General features: G+C 31.3%; 1 protein-coding gene and 1 long non-coding RNA gene across 2 annotated transcripts in view; both read left to right on the top strand.

Moving 5' to 3' along the window:
• The window catches only part of LOC132945324 (uncharacterized), a 240,914-nt gene that overhangs the window by 64,714 nt on the left and 149,749 nt on the right, over positions 1–26,451 (top strand). Inside the window, exons 6-8 of the mRNA XM_061015031.1 lie at positions 23,809–23,829; positions 24,003–24,047; positions 24,113–24,136. Of these exons, the coding sequence (XP_060871014.1) occupies positions 23,809–23,829; positions 24,003–24,047; positions 24,113–24,136 (90 nt within the window). The remainder of the gene's footprint in view (positions 1–23,808; positions 23,830–24,002; positions 24,048–24,112; positions 24,137–26,451) is intronic.
• On the top strand, positions 6,299–8,097 carry LOC132944148 (uncharacterized). The gene is made up of 3 exons (XR_009664420.1): positions 6,299–6,419; positions 7,350–7,427; positions 8,050–8,097. It is a non-coding gene; the product is annotated as an uncharacterized LOC132944148 (long non-coding RNA).

The raw sequence follows: 26,451 nt of genomic DNA, 5'->3' as shown, positions 1-26,451 counted from the left end.
GTGTTGTGTGGACACTAATGCGGCAATCTGTGCGGTGAGTGCCGTAATCGCGTTCTCCATTGAATGCAGGCGATCAGGTTCATGCAACACGGCAGCTAAATCGTGGACGGTGCTTGCGTCTGCGACTCGGTCAGTACGTTCCACAGACCAGAAACGATGGCAAGGATGGTTGGTGAGAGTTTCTGGAGCCAAAACTCTTTTAACGTCGACTCGCCGATTCCATTTGGTACAGCGGAATATTGAACGTCGGCGCAGAGTAAATCTCCGATGGTGCGAACACCATCCTCGTCAAGTGCGGCGAGCACGTAGTTTACGCGTGACAGATCGGATCTAACGCGTTGATTGTGGAAGATCGCTTCCGCGTGTGTAAACCACTGCTGCGGCGAGTGTCGCTAAAATCCGGGTAATAGTACCGATGCGAATGCGTTTATATCTAACGACATTACTGTTGGAACGTCGGAAGGCACGAGGGGGCGCGGTAAGTCGTTGGAGTTTGCGTTCGGATTATCGGCACTCGCGTTCGGACTATTAATTAACTAGAGAGGTCACCAATTTGGTAAGGTAATGTTGGTTTATCAGGGTACCAATGCAATGAGAAAAAAAACTAAACGCAATGAAATATAAGTTAGTTTTATTGACCACCCTCAAGCCATAAGTACTACTGTTGGGTAGTTCCTTAAAATCATGTTAACTCACATTAAAATCACATAAACACCGCATATATGCCTATTGTAAAAAACCTTACAGATTGTATATTTTCTAAATAAATGTTAAAAAAAAAAAAAAGTTTTATTGATCAGTTAATAATTCAGTCAGTACAAATAATAATATTATAATGGTACAAAAATGGCGTTTCAGACGCGAGTATAATTAAAGTTGTTTTAACGCGATATTCGGGCGTTACGTAATCCGGACAAAAGAGCGCAATGCATGGACAACAACGTACGTCTGAAAAAAGATAGTGCGCGCAATATACAGTGTTGATGGAAAGAGAGGGGCGTGGAGCTGGCGGCGGCTGACGCACTGATACCGCGGTTACATTGATGGTTGTTGTGGGTCGCCCCACATGGTATTGTGGTGATTAGGTTTTTGTATTGTCGTTAAATAACTCTGATTGATTATACATATTGTAAACGTTTTGGTCAACATATTTTACTTAGCTGTAAATTGTTATATATTTTTTTGTATCGTCTTTGGTCACGTAACGACGCGCCTCCACAAGATAGTTTACTAGTTGGTACAGCGGACGACTTATATACAGGACGATTCAGCATAATCAACACAATCTACAATAATACTTCAATCAGTTCAAACCTACGCACACCGAACTACAGAAGGAGTCAAGACACATCGAGAATTCATCAACATAGCATTCCTGCTCACACCACGGACGAAGTCATCGATACAGCGGCGAAGACACTCGTATACGAAGCAGCAACCGACGAGCGCAGCATCCCCGCTCATCCAACGGACGAAGCTAGTGAACGTAGCGGAGAAGACACTCGTTATACGAGGCAGCGGCCGACAAACACAACATTTGTGACCACATCACGGACGAAGCCATCGACGCAGCGGCGAGAACACTCGCTATACAAGGTGGTCTCAGACATTGACGAACACGCGCACAGCTACTAACGTTATTAATGCGCTTACGGTCGATCTACCATCGAGACCAAGAAGAAATGGTTCATTTTAGAACCACCAATATAATCTACTACCCTCAGTGTGCCTGCTCAGGTATCACTGTGAGACTATTTCGAATGATCGATACGTCAAATAATAAAGTTAAAAACACAGTATACAAAAATATTATACAAAATATAGGTAATAATAATAAAAATTATCAAACAATAATTTATTAAATGTAGGCACGAGGCATATTACACATAATATATTATTATATTATAATATAATATACTTATTTGTAATTATATATTTATAATGTGGTAAAATAATGGTAATTAAAGATACCTACAAATTAATGTTTAAAAAATATTTGTTCATGTTGCATGTGGTTGTGAGTGATATTGTAGTATGGGGATTTATTTTCCGGGGATTTTTTTTCCGATTACCCTATTTATTTTGTCATGAATTATACGACCGGGTTCGTATCGTCCGTACGCCGCCTTCGAGTTTTCAACGCGCTACATAGATAAGCGCACGGCGGAAACCGCGCCACGCTACGTCTAATCAAATCTCGATATTGCTGGCCGGACATTTACAAAGACATCACGCGATGGACCCGGTGCTGCGAACCGTGCAAACGCACTCAGGTACATAAACACACCGTTTCCCCCGATCACGCCTTTCGTGCCGCCCGAACGACGTTTTGGACACATTCATGTCGACCTCGTCAGACCTCTGCCGCCGTCCAACAATTTCAAGTACCTGTTCACCGTCAGCGCCCGATTCACTCGCTGGCCGGAAGCCTGGCCACTCGAGAATATGTCAGCTCACGCAGTCGCACAGTTGCTGACCGTGAATTGGATCGCACGATTCGGCGTTCCCGACACCATCACAACCAACCAGGGAAGACAGTTCGAATCCGAATTGTGTCGTTCTATTTTTTCGACATTTAGCATTCAAAACTCGAGAACTTAAATTTATCACCCTCAGTCGAATGGTTTGGTCGGACGTTTTCATCGAACGATTAAGTCCGCGCTCACTGCACACGAATCGACACTGTGGTCAACGAAGTTACCAATCGGCCTCCTCGCACTACGCAGCACACTCCAGCCGAGTTGGTCTACGGCACGACATTTCAACTTACCGGCGAATAGTTTCACGCTGCGTCCGCAGAACCTACACCGCCGGACTGGTTGCAACGCTCCGCAACTACATGGCTGAGTTACGTTTCACCCCAGGTACTAACCACCAGTGGCGTATTTACGGGGGGGGGGGGGGGCATTCTACTTAATTCGCTACATGAACACCGAAACACTTAACAAGACAGTAAGGACGTAAGGTAATTGCTAATTTATAATTTCAAATTTAATTTACAAATATTATTGTTTGATGTAACGTGTAAAATAAAAATATTAAAATGATAATATTATTATGTATTGTAACGAGCTGTGACTACGTATATATTAATAATAATGATATATTCAATAATAGACATAAATGCTGCAGGGAGCACGTAACCCCGGGCGGCATACATCGATAAAACTAATAGTAATAATATCAGTAATCCCGGAAAGCCTACATCGATAGGAGTACAGGACTAATAGTAATAACATCAACGGTACCGCGCAACACGTGATAAGTATATGCACGCATTATCCATATTCTAGGAAAAACGAATAATATAATAAGCATAAAATATCATGACTTTGTACAAAATATATACTCCTAAAATAACATAATTATACGAATGACGTCTAAAGGTGACCTCAGGAGTACACAGAGATATACCGTTTTCATACTAAAAATGCCATGGAAGGGAGCTATTAGAATACCCGATGAGGTACGTCGATGGACAAGTGTCCATCAGACGAGCACCAGCAGAGAAACCACCAAGTCAATTATTAAGTCACATCTCGTTTACCAAAGTTATTAGTTAATTATTTTGGACTTAGAATATTTACGTTAAATTACAAATAAATATACATAACTCATACATTCAACTTGTTATTTATTTCAAAATATTTCCATTATTGAGCTGAAGTAGTTGGTTCGTTACAAAATTGGCGCTGTGGACAGGGTATCTCAAAAAATACTAAGAAGAACAGAAAAACAATTTAAAAAAATTTTTTGAAAATTTTCGAAAATTTTGAAAATTTTTCCAATCTTCTTAATTCAATCAAGGAGGAAAATTCTTCACTGGATCACCGTTGGGAGATTGATCACCTTCCAGCAACTCCGAGAAAGAATCCTGTACAACTACGTAAAATAGCCAACTACAATCAACCGCAACCAAATGGAAGCACCCGCTGTACCAGCTGCGTTGTTGTGAGTATGTAGTATAATGCAAACGCACTCAGGTACATAAACACACCGTTTCCCCGATCACGCCTTTCGTGCCGCCCGAACGACGTTTTGGACACATTCATGTCGACCTCGTCAGACCTCTGCCGCCGTCCAACAATTTCAAGTACCTGTTCACCGTCAGCGCCCGGTTCACTCGCTGGCCGGAAGCCTGGCCACTCGAGAATATGTCAGCTCACCCAGTCGCACAGTTGCTGACCGTGAATTGGATCGCACGATTCGACGTTCCGGACATCATCACAACGAACCAGGGAAGACAGTTGTTCGAATCCAACTTGTGTCGTTCTCTTTTTTCGGCATTCAGCATACAACACTCGAGAACTTCACCTTATCACCCTCAGTCGAATGGTTTGGTCGAACGTTTTCATCGAACGCTTAAGTCCGCGCTCACTGCACACGAATCGACGCAGTGGTCAACGAAATTATCGATCGGCCTCCCCGCACTACGCAACACAGTGAAAGCCGGCTTCGAACACACTCCAGCCCAGTTGGTCTACTTCGAATAGTTCGAAATGTTTCACGCTGCGCCCGCAGACCCTCCACCGCCGGACTGGTAGCCACGCACCGCAACTACATGGCTGAGTTACGTTTCACCCCAGGTATCGACCACAGCACACGACGTCCTACGTTCGTACCAAACGATCTCAGCCAGGTCAGTCACGTTTTCCTCCGAATCGACGCCGTCCATCCGCCGCTCCAGCCACGATACGTGGGGCTACGTCTCGGTTCTCCAAACCGACGACTCGACCATAATTCACGCATCTTAATTGTTATATCTCCGCAATTCCGCATTATTATTATTTTTGTTGTTCATGTTAAAATGAATAATCAACCATCAACACATCGTACTTACCTTTTCTAAAAAACCTTCTGCTATTGGTAAAAAAAGTGGTGTTCTACCGGCACCTCGTACCACGTTACGACCACGGTATAACCACACCGGTAAACACCACATTATTAATAATAAAGAGTATTCTTTATCTCGATGGGTTGCCCAACGAATCATGATAAAGTTTCTACCGAAATCACTATGAAAATCAGCTGGAAAATTCAACACTTGTATGTCGTAGTGGCTTTATACCGCACTGGCAATACATTCGTAAATTCTGCTTCTATATTGGCACACATCATGTCGCAAGCGCTTTGGTGAATATTCCAGCTGTTCTTGTTGTTTAATATGGTAATACGGGCCCTAAGTATACAAACTAGAATGAAGATGATTGTTATTAAAATCCAACACTTACAATAATAATATGGATCTGTTGAAACAAAACATTACAATGGTAAAAATTAATAATTTTGAAGTTAAATTATTTGTTGATCTGATAAAATATTATTTTTTTTTAAATATGTTTCAACAAAATTTGAATTTAATGATATAATAATTTGATTGTATAAGAAAAACGATTCTGAGCGAAAACGATCAGTCAGCCTATGATAATACCAAGTAAATTTGATGATATTATTGTGAATAAAGTAATTTATATATGTATTACCTATTTACGTGAAACCTTGTTTTAAATTTTCAATCCTTAGTTATAAAAGTTAAACATCTTATAAATTTATAACTACAATAAAATTATTAAATTTTAAATTTGATAAATTTGGTCAAAGTTTGAACTTTAAATGCTTATAAAAAATATTTTTGCATATGTATTTTTAATATTTTTCAATTGCTATTGTAGCAATATATCAGGAGCCTTGTATTAAACTTTCACGCTTTTTGACCAAACTGATATAATTTTATTGACAATTATAGAAACAAAAACTAAAAAAATGGAAACGTAAAATGTCCTTAAACAGCTCAAAATAAGTCAAAATATTTGGAAAATGTTATGGTGTATAGAAAATACTAATATAAACATTCAGTCAATTTTCATGTACGTATGGTCATTTGTTTTAGAGTTGCACCAAAAACCAAAATTGATTTTCTCAAAAACCGATTTTGTGTAAAAATTACCTTTTGTCCTAAATTTTTCTTTTGTTTTTTACGTATTTAAAAAATAAAACACATAAAATTTAAATTAATTATTTAATTTATTTAATTTATAAAAACAAAAAATTGTAAAATCAATACATTTATCGGAACGTTCAGAAACTAAAAACTTAAATATATGTTTTGATTTGGCACACCTACAAATGTTATTCAATTGCGTCTTTTAACCTTCCACCTTTTTTACATGGTTTACAAAAAAATAAAAATTGTATAACGCCTATATAGTTTACACAACTGTGCTAGATCTAAGACATAACAAAATATACCGTATTCAGTTTACAATAAATTTATATAATTTAGTATTTTACTATTGTTCTTACACAAACGATCACGAAATTTTCTTTCATAATAATGATTTTAATTTATAGTTTTTACATATTTATGATAATCGTTAAGGTGTCCAATTCAATCAACCAAAATTATGCTGTGATTCCTCGTAATAAATTTTATTTTATAAATTTAAAATTGCATTCTTATGTTTTAAATAATATTGCCATGAAATTAGACTATAGATTCTGGGCTGAGTTGACAAATGTATTAATATTTGATTTTACAAATAATGTGTTTTTTTGTGTCTTAAAAGTTAAGAGGACGTGCTATACCATGAGCTACCCGCGTATTATCTGTAAGACACAAATGTACAATTTAGCCAAAACTGTTTTGAGTACCTATAACAACTTTACTCTCTCTCTCTCTCTTGTTTATAGTAATTACCAAAATTCCACAACGCACAAGGAAGATTTTGATTTTTAACTGTGACTTACCAAACTACCAGATTATAGTGCCTCACAAAAATAAAAGACAACGCCCACTATAAGCACAGAAGCTTCAAACTAGCAAAAAGGAATGATATATACAAAAAAAACCTTAATCTTGAAAAAAAGACCAGTTTCAATGAAAATAAACAGTGGGGGTGATTGAAATCTTTATCAGTTGTTGAGCCAAAGAGATAAAATCAAATGAAACTATCCAAATGATAAGCAATACAATTAAATGAGATTTTTAATAAGAGATTTAATAAAATACATATCGTATTTTTATTTTATTAAAACTCGTTATAACAATTTTTTCCCGGCTATATTTTAAATGATTTTAAAGAGCACAAAACTAACAAAATTGCAAAAAAAAGTGCAAAACCTTTAAAAATTATAATTGATAACAATGATTATTTAATTTATTGAAATAAAACAGAAAAAAAATGTATAGTACATAAATATAATATACAAACATTTACCTACTTTATATTATTACGTCTTGAAATACGATGTTTATTTTATTATTATTATTTTAGTTTATAACTACAAATATCGTGATTACTAAATATTATAGGTATCTCATTTATATTTGAATATTTTTTTTTTTTCAGATGATTTTTTCTTTGAAGATGTCAGATATTTTGACGGACGTTATTGTTACGCAAGATATTCTAATACTATTCATCTATGTTAGTATTTCCACGTACCTGTACATATGTGAAATAATGTTATAGCTTGATCATATAGTTTAGACATTTTTCACAAATTTCAAGAATTTTCATTTTTGTTGACTATAATGATAAATTAAGTACCTTATAGATCAATTGTGCTCATAAAAATTTGTTTATTCAATTAATTTTGGAAAACATTGTTTTGTATATTAAAAGTTGCTTGAAATTATCTCTAGTATCTTTCAAAATTATTAACAAAGTATTAAAATAAATTTCAAAAAACTAATATGCAAACTTTAAAAATTAAAATAACTAATTTTTATATTTTTTTTTAAATAACATTCATGCGTCCATTATCTTCCTATTACTATAACATTTATATTAATTATTATTGTTAATAAATTAAATAATATAAATATTTTTTAACGAATTAAAACTTAAATATAATATTCCACTTACAAAGGTTATTAAGGTTATAATAAGACATAAGCTGTTTTATTTATATATCTAAAATTTATTTTTCATTTTGTTTGACACTTGCATTTCTAAACAATTTGAAAACAACCAAAATATGTTCTAATAGAAACTTTTTAAAGTAACTGATCACCGTGCATTCTATAACAAAAAATTATGTTTTTAGTCGATTCGCAGCTGTTGGACCCACAAGATCTTTTTTTATCATCATACAGTAAGTTATTTTAACTTAATATTTCATACACAATGAAATTAAAGACACATAAATTAAGTTTTTAAAAATAATATAAATTACAAAAATGTGATATATAATATATTATGATAATATATAATAACTATACACAATTGTCACGGAGCGGAGGGGGGAGAGGAAAGGATAAACAAATCCCCAATGGAGGTAAGTTAAACCCACTATACCTTTTTTATTTTAAAACATAACAAAGGTGGGTAAGTGGATGTCGCTCTGATGTACAGTAGGTTACAAGTGGGTCACTGTAAAGGATGGTGTTAAATTTGAATTCTTGTCTAAACCTTAAATACTTATAACTCATAAACTACTCGTCCTAAATTCGATATTTATGTATTAAAATACTTAGAAAAATATTCTGCTTGGGAAAATAAAATTGACACTCTATGCTGTCATTCAAAAAAGTAAAAAATTTAAAAAAATATAAGGATAAAAAATATTAAAAAATATTATTTTTTAATAAAAATGTTGTTTTTTTAACAACTTGAAACTGTGTAAAAAAATATTTTCAAAATTATTAATACTTTTTGAGATAATGAGTGTTTTACGCTTAATAAATCACCCTGTATTATTAGATACGTTTTAAAAATTACCTATGTACGTACAGTCGTGCACCATTAGTTAATGTGAACATATAAACACACCAATGTCACGTATTAATAATTATATAAATTTCACCAAAATATATTTTTATTGAATTTGAAAAATCTATACATAATGCCGCACAACAAGTTTGGCCAGCAATTAATATTAAAGGCTGTCGTTTTCACCTAGGACAAAATTGGTGGAAAAAAAATACTATGCCTTGGCTTAAATACAAATTATAAAAAACAAAATACGGAGGAAAGTAATTTTTAAAAATGTTTTTTGATTTACCTAATATTTAGGCTGAATTTTCGACAACATCTAATCGTACAACAAATAGTTGTGAATCATTTCACGCGAAGCTGAATAGTTTATGTTATATATCACATCCAAATATTTATATTTTATTGATGCTCTCAAAGAAATCCAATCTAATACATACATTCAAATAAGAAGTAGAGATCTACCCAAAAAATCAAAACACAATATAGAAAAGGAGAGCAAATGACTAAGTACAAAAATAATCAAATTAGTAGACTTTATTAAGCTCGTATCATTCAAATATTTACCCATTTAATATCATATTATTATTGACAATATTAATTATTAAAAAAGGTGGGTAAGTGGATGTCGCTCTGCTGTACTGTAGGTTACAAGTGGGTCACTGTAAAGGATGGTGTTAAATTTGAATTCAATGATATAATATCATTGTATAAGAAAAACGATTCTGAGCGAAAACAGTCAGTCAGCCTATGATATTACCAAGTATATTTGATGATATTATTGTGAATAAAGTAATTTACATATAACCTATACTTACATGGAACCTTGTTTTAAATTTTCAATCCTTAGCTACAAAAGTTGAACATTTTATAAATTTTTAATTACAAAATAATTATTAAATTATAAATTTGGTAAATTTTGTCAAAATTTGAACTTTAAATGCTTATAAAAAAAAACTGTGCTTATGTATTTTTAATATTTTTCAACTGCTATTAGAACATTATTATATCTGGAGCCTTATATTAAATTTTCACCTCTTTTTAACCAACAAATAAAATTTTATTGATATTTATAGAAACAAAAACTTAAAAAATGGAAACTTAAAATGTCCTTGAACGGCTCAAAATAAGTCAAAATATTTGGAAAATGTTATGGTGTATAGAAAACACTAATATAAACATTCAGTCAAATTTAATATAGCCTCTATGGCTTATAGTATATTGTTTCAAAAGCAGATGGAAAAAATTAAAAATCCATAGTCACAAATCATCACAGATCATTAAGTATTTGTAAGGAATAATAAATCTTGTTTAAGTCGAAAAACGTACATAATACCCGAACGATGCAAAATAACCGTGCGACTTATGTCCGGCCACTTTATGAACGGGCAGCTATATGAGTTTGGTCTCCTTATTTTTTTTTTGGGTCTGTTATCACCTTTTAGGACAGTAAAAGTGCTTGGATTTTCTTCAACAGTAACTTTTCTAAGAGGAATGTGAATCTTGTTAGTACTTTGGGGGTCAGAAGTTAAAATTTTCTAGTTATTTTCTAACGCGACGTAAAAAACAAAAGAAAAATTTAGGACAAAAGGTAATTTTTACACAAAATCGGTTTTTGAGAAAATCAATTTTGGTTTTTGGTGCAACTCTAAAACAAATGACCATACGTACATGAAAATTGACTGAATGTTTATATTAGTATTTTCTATACACCATAACATTTTCCAAATATTTTGACTTATTTTGAGCTGTTTAAGGACATTTTACGTTTCCATTTTTTTAGTTTTTGTTTCTATAATTGTCAATAAAATTATATCAGTTTGGTCAAAAAGCGTGAAAGTTTAATACAAGGCTCCTGATATATTGCTACAATAGCAATTGAAAAATATTAAAAATACATATGCAAAAATATTTTTTATAAGCATTTAAAGTTCGAACTTTGACCAAATTTATCAAATTTAAAATTTAATAATTTTATTGTAGTTATAAATTTATAAGATGTTCAACTTTTATAACTAAGGATTGAAAATTTAAAACAAGGTTTCACGTAAATAGGTAATACATATATAAATTACTTTATTCACAATAATATCATCAAATTTACTTGGTATTATCATAGGCTGACTGATCGTTTTCGCTCAGAATCGTTTTTCTTATACAATCAAATTATTATATCATTAAATTCAAATTTTGTTGAAACATATTTAAAAAAAAATAATATTTTATCAGATCAACAAATAATTTAACTTCAAAATTATTAATTTTTACCATTGTAATGTTTTGTTCCAACAGATCCATATTATTATTGTAAGTGTTGGATTTTAATAACAATCATCTTCATTCTAGTTTGTATACTTAGGGCCCGTATTACCATATTAAACAGAATTTACGAATTTATTGCCAGTGCGGTATAAAGCCACTACGACATACAAGTGTTGAATTTTCCAGCTGATTTTCATAGTGATTTCGGTAGAAACTTTATCATGATTCGTTGGGCAACCCATCGAGATAAAGAATACTCTTTATTATTAATAATGTGGTGTTTACCGGTGTGGTTATACCGTGGTCGTAACGTGGTACGAGGTGCCGGTAGAACACCACTTTTTTTACCAATAGCAGAAGGTTTTTTAGAAAAGGTAAGTACGATGTGTTGATGGTTGATTATTCATTTTAACATGAACAACAAAAATAATAATAATGCGGAATTGCGGAGATATAACAATTAAGATGCGTGAATTATGGTCGAGTCGTCGGTTTGGAGAACCGAGACGAAGCCCCACGTATTGAGCTCAAAAAGAGTCAAAATATTTTATGGTGTATAGAATATGCTAATATATACATTCAGTGAAATTTTCAAGTATCATCAGTCATTCGTTTTTTAATTACAATAAAATAAGAAAATTGTTACATGAGAAATCAAGTTAATATCAAATAAAAAATATAAATTTCAGACGATCATAAAAATTTAATTTAAGTTTCTTCTGGACATTTTTTTTTTGATAAAGGTAGACAAATTTGTGGATCTTGTATTACATTTTAAATCTTAGATTTAATAGGATTCATTTTTATGAATTCTCAACTCAAAATAATTTGCTAATTTTCGTGATTATTCCGTATTTTGTCAATTTTTGAACTTTAGATGCTTATAAATAAAAACTGTGACTAAGGATTTTTAATATTTTTCAAATGTCATTTTAACAATATAGTAGCAGCCTTTAAATTTTGAAGCTTTTTTACCCAACAAATAAAATTTTATTGAGATTTGTAGATAAAAAACTAAAGAAAATGGAAACGTAAAATGTCCTTCAACATGTGGCCAATATTATCATCATTGTCAGTGAATTGGTTTTTTTTTAAATATTTAAAAAATCATTAATAACTGATGTTGTTTACGCAAGCCGTCGTTAAACTCGTACCGCTATCGGTGTTGGCGACTTTACCTGTTGACCGCCGACTAAGCTTGCGTATTCCCCTTCCCGTTCGACGTGTTATCGACTGGCTATTTTGCATGTTGTGCTGCCGCGCCGATATGTCTACCAGTTGCCCTGTCTCGCTCGACATCGGACGTCGCTGCTTTGACGCCCGTGGAGACCTTTTGGGTATCGTCTATTGTTTCGACTTCTATATTGTACCGGTCGAGATCCGAGTTACGTGTCGTATTCTCGTATATTATATTATAATCGTCAATCGCCGTCATTAATAATTGCTGTGTCGCGCGCGTAGTACGTACGTAATATTACCTTGTAGCGTATCGCGTACATGTTACGTAAGTTCAACAGGCTAAGCCGCCGCCGATCTATTTGAGTGTCAGGTATAGTGCGTTGTACGTGAAGCCGCCGCCGTTCGTTTCACCGTCGACTGAAGGCCGTGGTCGCCGCCGCCGCCGAGCTATTTCCATATTAATTGATTTATCATAATATCGGTCTGCACCGCCGATCAGCTGATCGCCTATAATTGTCACGTCCAGCCACCTCCGACGATCATCGCCGCCGCCGCCGCCGCCGCCGCTCAACAATAACAACATCATCGCAGTCGCCGTTGCACTGAGATAAGGTCTCCCCGTATGTTGTATTGTCATTTTATATTATTATTGTGAATTGTATTATTATTATTGAGTTCTGTGTATGTAGTTGCCATAGAGACGTCTATCGTCAACTGCACTTAAATTATTATTAATATCATCTGAGATAATTGATCAGTACAATTATTATACTCTACCTACCATGTACCAATTTGTATAATTTTATTATTGTCTTCCTGACACCGCGAGTACGTCGTGTTAACTGCTTCGGTAAGAACACGACGTGCGCCAACAGATGTTTTAGTCGAAAAACTGGGTGTCGGCGAATTGTGAGTCGTCGAACTGGGAACAAATCCTTCACATGGGTGTATCTATTGTATATGATATAATATGATGTCCAACGTGTCTACATGACCTGTTGTAGTCAGTTACATCAGCGTGTGGAATGGCGATGCAGGCCTTCGACTAGTTTTGGTTTGCGCGATACCTAATCTGTAGTAACTGTACCCTTAATGAGCTTTCAATGACAACTTCAGTTTCAAGTGTCATAACTGATCAGTTGACTTCAATCCTAAAATTTTTATATGAATATTTTCCAAATTTAAATAAAATAATGAACACGTTTGGGTAAAAAGACGATTTTCTATTTCTTTGAAATACGAACATATTTCATGGGCCGCAAAAGATCAATTAAAAACGGTCAGTCAGCCTATGATATTACTAAGTATATTTGATGATATTATTGTGAATAAAGTAATTTACATATAACCTACTTACATGGAACCTTGTTTTAAATTTTCAATCCTTAGCTACACAAGTTAAACATTTTATAAATTTTTAACTACAAAATAATTATTAAAATAATAAATTTGGTAAGTTTTGTCAAAATTTGAACTTTAAATGCTTATAAAAAAAAATTGTGCATATGTGTTTTCAATATTTTTCAACTGCTATTGTAACAATATATCAGGAGACTTGTATTGAACTTTCACGCTTTTTGGCCAAACTAATATGATTTTATTGATATTTATAGAAAAAAAAAACTAAGAAAATTGAGAACTGACAATGTCCGAAAACAGCTTAAAAAGAGTCAAATTATTTTCAAAATTTGGATTTTTCCGTATTTTATCAAAATTTGAACTTTAAATGCTTTTAAATAAAAACTGTGACTAAGGATTTTTAATATTTTTCAAATGTCATTTTAACAATATAGTAGGAGCCTTTAAATTTTGAAGCTTTTTTACCCAACAAATAAAATTTTATTGAGATTTGTAGAAAAAAAACTAAAGAAAATGGAAACGTAAAATGTCCTTAAACAGCTCAAAATAAGTCAAAATATTTGGAAAATGTTATGGTGTATAAAAAATACTAATATAAACATTCAGTCAAAATTTCATATACCTACGGTCATTTTTTTTAGAGTTACACTAAAAACCAAAATCTATTTTCTCAAAAACAGATTTTGCGTAAAAATTCCCGTTTTTCCTTAATTTTTCTTTTGTTTTTCACGTCGTTTTTGAAAACTACTTGGAAATTTTAACTTTTAACCACCCAAAGTACCAACTAGATTCACTTTCCTATCAGAAAAGTTACCTGTAACTAACCTGTTGAAAAAAATCCAAGCACTTTTACTGTCTTAAAAGGTGATGACAGACTCAAAAATAATAAAATAACGCACACATCATTGTAAAATCAATACATTCATCGTTCCACTCAGAATCTAAAATATTAACTAGTACCTATACTAGCACTTAAGTATTAGTTTATTACTAATAGTATTCATTATACCATTATAACTTCTCTTTATATAAATAAGAAACACTAGAAACACTAGAGCCATTGTATTTATATTATCATTCATATTCATACCAACATAAAATTGTAAGAAATTACGTTTAATAGTTTATAAGATTTAGGCGTAATGTATTCCAATTTAAAGAAAAAATAAAATACTTGTTTCTCATCGAAAAAATAATAATTTCCATAAGAACATACATAATTGTATTACCTATCGTAAAACTAAATCCACATTAAAAATCATACATTTTGAATAACATTTTATTTTTGTTCATGATACAAGTTAAATGCTAATGTTCTAAACTTGCGAAAAAAAAAATTAGTTACATCTTATAAATAATACAATTATAGTTCCTTAAATTAAGTTGTACATATCAATAAGTTTTAGAAATGTGATGATTTTGTTGGTGATGTTTTGGGTTGGGCTGAGGGTTTCAAAGAGGTTGTCAGGCATTTCTACTTATTAGGCTTTTTCTGGTATCTATATGGTTTCGACAGTAGACAAGGGTTAACGAGGTGCTTGACTGTGAGAGGTTCTCCGCAGGTTTGGCACATTACAGGTTCTTCTCTGCGCATAAGATGCCCATGGGACATCTTTGAGTGACCTATACGTAGTCTGTCGATAACTACTCCATCGTTACGATTTGATGTATGGGGTTTGGGCCAGTATAGTATACGGTTAGGTTAGGTTAGGTTTTAATTTATCTTAGTTTATTATAAGGTCTACGCCGCTATTCGGATTCCCATAAATTGGTACAATAGGTGCTGACATTCCTATGGATGTCAAAGAGTGATGAGTAGGTGCGTATTTCGTTCAGAGGGTTATTAACTGTTTCACGAGCTACTTTGTCGGTTTTCTCATTGCCATCTATTCCACAATGGTCTGGTGTCCATGTAAACCGTATGTTTTTGTTGGGTTTTTCAATGATTATTAGTTCAATTACTAGAGTGCTTAAGTGCAAGTTATACTTCACATTGTTAAGAGGACTGAGCGAATCTGTAAATTTGTTAATAGTTGAATCGGGCAGTTGAATGGCTAAATAGACTCTTTCGAGGAGTGCAAAGTATTCCGCCGTATAGATACTGATAGTTTGTACGATAAGGATTGGTCACCGTTTATGATAGCGATCTCTACACTTTAGTTGGTTTTGGAAGCGTCTGTATAGATTTGTGGATTAGATCGAGAAGAGGCCATGATTTCATGGAATGCATTTTTAAATATAATATTTAACGTTATTTTTTACAATAATCTGCTAGACTAGTATCCACAAGAAAGGTTGGCACCACACTACATTCTCGTTTGAAAAATACTAGTTTATAAAATATTTTACAATTTTATACAAAATGTTAACTATAAAAATGGAGGGATTTCATCCCCTGTATCACTCCTCACACAGAGACTTCCGAGTATATTAATTTTACTGGTACTGATTTACGATGATAATTCATATTGATTGGTTCTAGTTTCATTTTGACACTTACTTATCTACTGCATATAGAAAATGTTATAGTTTTCTTAATAAACATTGAAAAATATCGGATAAAGTAAAGGAAAGAGTAAAGCGCGGAACCTTTTATTTAAATATCTTATGGTAACAATAATAATTGCACATAGTACAAGTGGGTCACTGTAAATTATGGTGTTGAATTTGAATTCAATGATATTATATATTAATATCATTGTATAAGAAAAAGAATTCTGAGCGAAGACGGTCTGTCAGCCTTGGATATATTGGTATTCTTAAGTATATTTGATGATATTATTGAGAATAAAGTAATTTATATATACCTATTAAAGTGGAAGCTTGTTTTAAATTTTCAATACTTAGCCATGAAAGTTAAACATTGTATACATTTTTAACTACAAAATAATAATTAAATTTTAAATTTGGCACATTTTGTGAAAATTCAAACTTTAAATACTTATAAAAAAAAATTGTACCTATGTATTTTTAATATTTTTTAACCGCTATTGTAAAGGAGCCTTGTATTAAATTTTCACGCATTTTGGCCAAACTAATTTTATTTTATTGACAATTATAGAAAGAAAAAACTAAAAAAATTGAAAACTAACTGTTTCCGTAAACAGCTCAAGAAGAGTCAACATTTTTCCAAAATTGTATGGTGTATAGGAAATGAAAATATAAACATTCAGTGAAATTTTTATGTATTCAAAGTTATTCTTTTTTGAATAACAACAAAATAACAAAATCGCTACATATGAGAAATCGAGTGAATATCTAATGTTGTAAAAATATGACCTTCAAACGCTCATAAAAATTTAATTGCTTGTATACATTTTATTTGTTTGTAAGGATAGACAATGTTATGAGGAATGTTGTATTACATTTTCTAATCTTTGATTTAAATAGAAAAATTTTTAGAATTCCTAACTCAAAATAATTTGCACATTTTCGTGAATTTTACGTATATTGTCAATATTTGAACTTTAAATGCTTATTAAAAAAAATTGTGACTATGGATTTTTAATTTTATTCATCTGCTTTTGAAACAATATACTATAACTTATAAGCCTAGAAAAAAAAATAATTAAAAACCTACTGTAAATTATAACCAAAATAATGTTTTTTTTTAAATTTTTTTTTTGTGACTTTTTTTTGTCACCTTTTAGGACAGTCAAAATGCTTAGATTTTCTTCAACAGTAATTTTTCTGATAGAAAAGTGAATCTAGTTGGTACTTTGGGGGGTCAAAAGTTAAAATTTAGTAGTTTTCAAAAGCACCGTGAAAAACAAAAAAAAATTAAAGAATAACGGGAATTTTTATGTAAAATCAGTTTTTGAGAAAATCGATTTTGGTTTTTGGTGCAACTCTAAGACAAATGACCGTAGGTACATGAAATGTGACTGCATGTTTATATTAGTATTTTCTATACACCATAACATTTTCTAAATATTTTGACTTATTTTGAGCTGTTTAAGGACATTTAAAGTTTCCATTTTTTTAGTTTTTGTTTCTATAAATATCAATACAATTTTATTTGTTATTTAAAAAAGCTTGAAAATTTAATAGATGGCTCCTAGTTTTTTGTTTTAAAGGCAGATGAGAAAAATTTAAAATCCATACTCACAATTTTTTTCATAGTCATTTAAAGTACAAATATTGACAAATTACGTAAAAATAACAACAATTTGTAAATTATTTTGAGTTAGAAAATCATAAAAATTTTTCTTTTCAAATCTAAGATTTAAAAATGTAATACGACATTCCTAATAAATTTGTCTACCTTCATCAAAAAAAAAATGTCTATAAGAAAGTCAAATTAAATTTTTATGAGCGTTTGAAATTAAAGTTTTACAACATTTGATATTCACTCGATTTCTCATGTAGGGATTTTCTTATTTTAATGAAATTAAAAAACGAATGACTGTAGATACTTGAAAATTTCACTGAAAATGTCTATTAATAGCTCAGAATAATTAAAAATATTTGGAAAATGTTATAGTGTATAGAAAAAGCTAATATAAACATTCAGTCAAAATTTCAAGTACCTACGGTCATTTGTTTTAGAAGTAAACCAAAAACCAAAATAGATTTTTTCAAAAATAGATTTTGCGTACAAATTCCTGTTTTCCCTTGATTTTTTTTTGTTTTTCACGGCGCTTTTGAAAACAAGTGGAAATTAATAACACACACAAAAATAAATTTTTAAAAAAATTTAAAAAAAAACACAGATCATTATAAAATTAATACATTCATCGTTCCACTTGGTGTTTAAAATGTTTTAGAAGTTCTTTAAAATTTAAAATATTTTAATATACATTTCTACTTAATATAATTTCTCTCCAAGTAAATAAATTAATGAAACAAATAAGTGTACTTTAAATCAATTTATTTATAATATCACATCTTAATAATAATTAAATATCTGTTTTTTTTACCGAACCCTTTTTTATGGAGTTTGAAAAAGTGTTATTGTTGTGATATAAAATGTATCTTTCAATATATAACTAAATGTATATATAATGTCATGTACTGTCAACCATCTATAAAACTGATTACTTTTTTTTTTTATATTATAATATGAACTTTTATTTTATCTAGTTATTTATAAATACAAAAAAAAATTAATTTTTTTTTAGTTATACCATTCATTTTAAGAATAGGTTGGAATAAAGTCAACGTCTTTGCACGAATTAGTAAGATTTTATTTATAAACCATTTTATTTTAAATAAAGCATAATATAGTATTTTTTATTTAAGTTCTTTGTTAATTTACTTATAATGATAACAAAAAATAAGTCCTTCTAAAATGTGTTGATGGTCAGTCATTACATCGTTAACTTATTTTTACACTTTAAATTACACCCGAACTATTTTTCTGTCTTAGTGTGGTCAATTTTACAGCGTTGCTGTATTATATGATATCCTCATCTTTAAAGCCAACAAATAACTTTAGAAAGTGTCTAGCATAATAGTTCACAGTTTTTAGGCCTTCAAACTGCATACTCCTTATGAGCCAATTTTACAATCTTTGAATCTTCATTCCTTGGAAACTAGGAAGTTAAAATTTGATTTATTTTTTCTCTATCAAATGTTATTTCGCGGTCGTGATATTGGCCAGATGGTAGTCATCACCTCTGTAATTTTGGAGGAACGGATTATAGAGTGGTGTTACTAATTACACTAATGTACGGAACTAACAATTCAATCTAGAACGAATATAATTTTGGTAATATATAATAAGGGCAAATGCGCGTGTTCGTTTTGTTGCTATATACTTGCTATACATAGTAGATTTGAAAATATTAAAAAAAGAAATATAAATCTTGTTTTGTAAATAAAAAGGTGCCTTGTTCTAATAAATGTCTAAAATTTTCTGAGTGGGATGGTTGTCCTAACTTAATATTATCCCCCCTGTGGTGAAGTCTCAATACGCCACTTTGATCGCGTGGATAACCGCATTTAGGGGTCTTTTAGGTGGTGGTTGGAAGTATATGTAGTTTGAAGTGGATTGAGCCTGTTGAGCTTGTTAGTGAACTGTGGAAATTTGTAGGTAGCGCGCTTTTAATATGATCTTGTATTTTAATTATTTTTAGGTCTTTATGTAGGTTTATGTTATGTATGACCTATGGTGCGGTTGTTATAACTTTGTAGCTTTTTATACCAGGCCTCTCTTCTACGGTTTGCTTTATTATACAGTATAATATGTGACACATATAGAGACGGCGAGAAACTATAAGTGTATATTATAACCTTTCACAACGGCTGCTGATAACGTACTGTTATTGATAATAAATAAATATCAATGTCTCTGAACTATGTACAAATAGAGAACGATAAACACGATAAACATAAATAATGTGAGATTTAATATTCCTGATACCTTTCATGATTTTCGAATATATAATGTCTTATATAGAGGCACTTATCATAGAAGAAAAGTTTGTCAATTCTATAAGTAATTTATTAGGACAAGTATTGCACAAGAGTTCATGTTCTCCAAATCTATATTATTTTACTGAAAACTTTAATGTTATGGTAATTCTAATTAGCAATTTTTGTTTTTTTTTTATATTCAGGAGGACTCGATGGAGATAAAAAGAATTATATGAAATATTCATTAAATGCCCCCTCAAATGGTAAACTGTTTTGCATAATGATTTACTATTTTATATCATTAATTTAGTAGAATATAAAAATTAAATTGCCTAAATTAATATTTTTAGAGCTACGGTATATTAGCATTGATCCTATATATTGGCATAAGAGACCGAAATTCTGTAGTAAATATATTACGTTTATTATACAAAAATCTAAAACCACATTGTACCTATAAAAAAATACCTTTAAATACCTTTAAATATCTAATTAATATATAATATAATTAAGTTTATTTATTTTATATCAATATTAATATAATATTTTACATAACTTGTGAAGGATTGAATATAAATATTACGAGTGCGTGTGCTCTCCACAATTTAAGAAGTGAGCCATTTAATAGTTAACCAAATAATACCAATATAATGTAATTTTAAATCAATAATAAAAAATAACTGTTGGTTAGGTTTGCACTATTGAATATGTATATCAAACATAAATAAACGTTAAAAATAATCAACAGATTGTACAATTTAATTTTAAATGTTTTAAAACATACGTACCAGTGATTTAAATGATACCAAAATCGACTTTTCAGGTCTTTATTGCAAAGATGTTGAAGACTATAGTATGTATCGATCATCATAATTTAATTTATTTTTTCGTCTATGTCATTCAAAGGAAATAAATAATTTGTTTATAGTTCTATTCACACAGTCCATTGTTTAAAATACAGAACAAGGACACTTAGTATTATATATTTTTATTATTTTTTTTTTTTTGATTGAGGCTTTGACAATTGAGGTCATTAGTCTGTGGAACTGTGGGGGAGGGTACTGTAAGTTTTGAACACATATGTGTTTGTTTTGTCAGAATTTTTAAGTGGGCACCCGTTGGTATCTCCTATGCCCGGGTGGTTTGCCTCTCTCTCCAGACATCGTGCCTGTTAAAATATCTAATTTTTCAGGAGAGCATTAGGAAGGTTTGCTGTCAAATATCTTTTTATCTTATATTATGGATAATTGTTTATAATTAATATTTAAACATCAGGTATGTTTTCTACAACAATATAACATGCAAATATAGCATCTCACTATTTTAGTTTATTCTTTAAAAATAAAAAACAACAAAAAAACAGTTTGGAGTAAAAAGGTTCTATTTAAAGGATTATTTTACTCGCTTCATATTTTTAATTAATAGATGGAACCTATTTAGCCTATACCACATTACACAATTTTGATCAATCCGGCCAATATAATATGATAATAGGATATAATTTTATCTAAAACGTCTATCATTAATATTTTATTAAATCACTTTTTATTTAAATTCTTCTGTATAAATGTATAGTACTGTGATGCAACATTAAATACATTTAATAATAATAGAATCAAAATTAAAAACATTTTTTTTAACTAATAAAATACTCAGTTACGTATTACTAAGAATAATTTGTGTGTATTATTTTTTTTTAAAAGTTTCTTTATATCTGTGAAACAAATTAGTATAAAACGTATGTTCATCTTCGGGCATACATTTGTATAAATACTCTATATTTTGAATATTTTCTTCAGTTATTTTTGGATTATTTTTAATTGATACGGCTAAGTTTATATTTTTTAAAGATTGTATAAAATTCGGAGTCGAGTTAGAACACAAGTTAATTTGAAGAAAATCATCTACACCATGTAATGTTTTTTACTCAACTAAATGTATTTATAATTGTAAGTGTTGACACCTGGGGTTCGTAGAACGATTGGTTTCGATGGTCTGGGTGTGAAATAACTAAAAAACGCGGTTGATATCGAAAAAAAGTATATTATTTTTATTTATTGTTTGAAAAGAATTATTTTGGAAAATTGACATACTAGCATATATATAACACGATAGGAAAGTACTAGTAACTAACGGGACTCGAACGTGTGGTATAAGACAATACAATGCCAGAATTACTCCGACTGTTGTACTATGGAGGTCTTTTACATATCAATCGGGTACAATGCCGGAATAACTCTGACTATTGCACCATGGATTGGATATATACCGCACGTTGAGTCCGGGAGGGAGACTGCCTTTCGAGCCGGGCAAGTCTGCCTGGGTAGGTCTTGCTCCGGCGCCGAGAAGGCATTAAATGGTATCGGTTCGACCTGTGCTTTGCCCTTTTATACTCATCGTGAGGTGGCAACGGCGTACTGCCAGGCGATGGATAAAGCAGTCGTTGCGACCGGTCGAACGATGTACAAAGCTGGACAAAAATAAGAGGGACAATTAATAACAATTTTAATGAGGTTGATAAATATTTGGGTTGTACAGATAATGATAATTAAAATATAGATAAAAATAATTTAAGTGATATATATATATATTCGTGGAAACAGTAAGTATTATACTATTATCTATGGATGGGAAACACTTGTTTTGACCACGACATAATAATTATCATATCGACATATTGATATAATTGTGTTACTTGTAGTGATAGGACTCTTTTAATCTTAACAATGTTTTTGTTATTCAATATAGAACCTTTTTATATAGTAAAATGGTTCTATCTAATACATTCAAAAATAACGAATATGTTAATTTTAAAGACATAGAACCTTCTTGCTTCGTGTATTTCATTTATTATTACTTGTATCAAACTAATTTCTAGCTTAAAGCATGCGCAATTAAAAACTTATAAGGAATATTTAAAAAAGTGAATTTCGAAAAAAATCATAGAACCTTTTTATTCTCAGCCCACGAATTATGGCCAACAGGCAACCTATGACACGTTTTCTCTGATACCCCTGGAATCGAGTTGGCAGGCAACCTAACACAGGCGTTTCGATTTACACGTGGTTGAGGGCAGCGTGGTATCGGTGGCGACGGCGACTACACTAGGAGACTAATGTCATGGAGAAATGGCAGCCATTTATACAAACAGGATAATGGAAAATTCAGGCTAGTTATTTAGGGTGGTCATTCCGGTCTGGTTCAAATGTGCAATGACCGACGAGGCTCACAGATGATCGTGTAATTATTATGTATCACTTAAAGTAACTTAGACTAAGGTAGGAGAAGGTCTGACCAGATGAGCAACTTAACTTAACGACCTAAATGGCCAAGCACATGACGCATAGGGTTTCTTTTGCTTATTTACATAGAAGAACACAATTACGGGACACATACAAAGACAATATATATTATTAATACATTAGTACATTACTAACAATATTTACATAATGATGTCGGAGTGGTGAGGAGGATGGTGGCTCGACCGCTATAAGCCCTAAAAAAACAAAATGATCCAGTGCGCTTCGTGGCCCGTTAAAAATGACAACTCTATAATATAATTCAAACTTTGTTCAATTCGTTATTTAATATTTAATATTCGGTGTAATGGTGTTTAAACCATACAAATTTTCATCGATCATCTTGAATCTCAAAATAATTGTAAAAGTGCCACTTAAAAATGAGAATTTTGGAAAATGCTTTCTTAGCGCATACTTACCACCTTGGTGCGTAGATACCGTGAAAATTGAAAGCTTCAAGCTATCATTGTTTAGGCTTTACGTTGATCAGCCATTGAGACAGTCAGTAAACGTTCGACTATAATATATTATAGCCATCCCGTACGACGTTCCTCGCGAGGCTAGCTTATGATTATGCGAGCAGTACATTGTCAGGTTATACTGTCAAGATAATATAATATTATTATACTTTGCAGACCCCGAGGCAAAAGTAAAACGTAAGTGTTTACTTAGAGGCTTAAATTTTTGAAATACATAACAAGTTCCACTTATAAATACTAAATGTCAAAATTTAAATCATTTATATCTAGCTTCGTTATTTCTTAGTAAATACTAAATAGGTATCAGTTTCATAATATAAATATGTAATTAACCTTTATGTTAACCTCAGAAGTCGAGATGAATCGTACCCAGCGTACACATAAAATACCAATTCGTGAGTATTAATAAATGTGTTATCTGTTGTACTTTAGAAAATAATAAATTCATTTACATTTTCAGCACCAAAAGAGATGAATAAGCCAAGTTATTAAATTTAATATTTAATTTTAGCCTTTAGGCAGCAGTACTAACTACTAGTGATAAACTTCATATCGCTTCCAACATTCTATATGTATAGTTTGAAATTTTATTCTTATACGTGTTTTTTATGCATATTATAATCACATAAATCAACATATTATGTTTTATGAATATTTAATGTATCTTATAAATTATCGAACAAAAATGTTTGATTGGTATATATTCAGTGTGATCATTCTTTTAGGTATACTATATTTTACGGGCAACATTGTATTTTGCATACTTAATGTTTTCGCTTATTAGAATATATTTATGTATTATTCAGCTTTTTAGAGTACAGTTTAGCAATATATATATTTTAGCTTCAGAATTCTCTTTAAAAACCTGTATATTAAATTTTAAATCAAATTTATTCAAAAACAAATTTGTCCTCTCAAGAAAAGGTCTTATACGCTAACCTATGTATTCTATTCTATCCTGATCGTAATTTCTACTCTCACCTAACGACATTATGCTGAAGAACGTTTAAGATCCTTAGTATTGTAATTCTTACATAGAAAAGATTTAAACTGTCTTTTTTGCTCAAAACAGTTAATTGCTATCTCTTGTTCGGTCCATATTGGAATACAAGTCTTTTCTTTGTAATCAGTTTACGAAAAAAAAAAGTAGTTCACCGGAAAGTCACGCTTTTTATAGTAATTAGATATTTTTTATTAAATTTGATTATTTATACAAGGCTAGGCTGTGACGGTGTCTCCGCTCAGAACCGTTTTTCGTATACAATGATTTTTCATTATTCATTGAATTCAAATATAATAGATTCATTACAATGACATGCTCGATAACTATTATTATTTATTATGTACATTATACATATTTTAAAATGTAGGTATTATTACCTCTTTATGTATAGTATATTGATCGACGTCAATAATCATGTGATAGCTGAAAGGTATAACAATAACGATCAGATAATTATAGATACTAGATAGTACCTTATAGTTGCTTAATTGCAATTTAAGATATACAGGTTGCGTATCGAACCCCCACAATTTGACCGGTGAACTAATTATCTGAAACAGCTTTTCCCAGTACTAATAGGCAATAGCCCACCTTGAGGACAAATTTAAAGATTCAATAATACTATATACTAAATAGGGATCAAAAGCAGATAACCGTGGTGCGCTAGGGATTCTGGGCCCTCAGCTGTTTCGTTATAGGCCGATGTTTAACCTGTATATCTTAAACCGTGATTGCAATTCCGAGAAAGTAGAAACTTGTAGCATGTTAATAACATAGGTATTATACTATTGTCATCATTGTCGGTGAAGAGGTTTTTTTTTTTAAAAACCATTAATAACTGGTTTTTTAGTCAAATACTAGTTGTCAGCGCATTGCGAGTCAGCGAATTGGAAACAAATCCTTCACAAGGGTCTATCCATTATATATTATCTAAGCTATCCAAAGTGTTTATTTGCTGTTTCTACAGTCTGCATATAAACCGCTTGGTTGTTCCCCCTCTACATGACCAGTTGTTAGTCTGTTGCGTCAGCGTGTGGAATGGGGATGCAATCCATGCATCTACTCGTGGCCTCAGAACCAAAAAGTGCCAAATCAATTAGCTACACAAGTTAAATATTTTATAAATTTTTAACTACAAAATAATTATTAAATTATAAATTTGGTAAGTTTTGTCAAAATTTGAACTTTAAATGCTTATAAAAAAAAATTGTGCATTTGTGTTTTCAATATTTTTCAACTGCTATTGTAACAATATATCAGGAGACTTGTATTGAACTTTCACGTTTTTTGGCCAAACTAATATAATTTTATTGATATTTATAGAAAAAAAACTAAAGAAAATGGAAACGTAAAATGTCCTAAAACAGCTCAAAATAAGTCAAAATATTTGGAAAATGTTATGGTGTATAGAAAATACTAATATAAACATTCAGTCAAAATTTCATATACCTACGGTCATTTGTTTTAGAGGTACACCAAAAACCAAAATCGATTTTCTCGAAAACAGATTTTGCGTAAAAATTCCCTTTTTTCCTTAATTTTTCTTCTGTATTTCACGTCACTATTGAAAACTACTGGGAAATTGTATTACCTTACCTAACTATTGACACCCCTGCCCCCCAAGTACCAACTAGATTCACTTCCCTATCAGAAAAGGTACTGTTGAAGAAAATCCAAGCACTTTTACTGTCCTAAAAGGTAATGACAGGCACAAAAAAAAATAAAAAATAAAAAAATTAATAAAAAAAAGGTGGATAAGTGGATGTCACTCTGCTGTACAGTAGGTTACAAGTGGG

The sequence above is a fragment of the Metopolophium dirhodum genome, chromosome 5 (genome assembly GCF_019925205.1).
Source record: "Metopolophium dirhodum isolate CAU chromosome 5, ASM1992520v1, whole genome shotgun sequence".
In the NCBI taxonomy this organism is placed as follows: domain Eukaryota; kingdom Metazoa; phylum Arthropoda; class Insecta; order Hemiptera; family Aphididae; genus Metopolophium; species Metopolophium dirhodum.
Note: the sequence above shows the minus strand (reverse complement) of the source record. Positions and strands in the feature narration are given on the sequence as shown.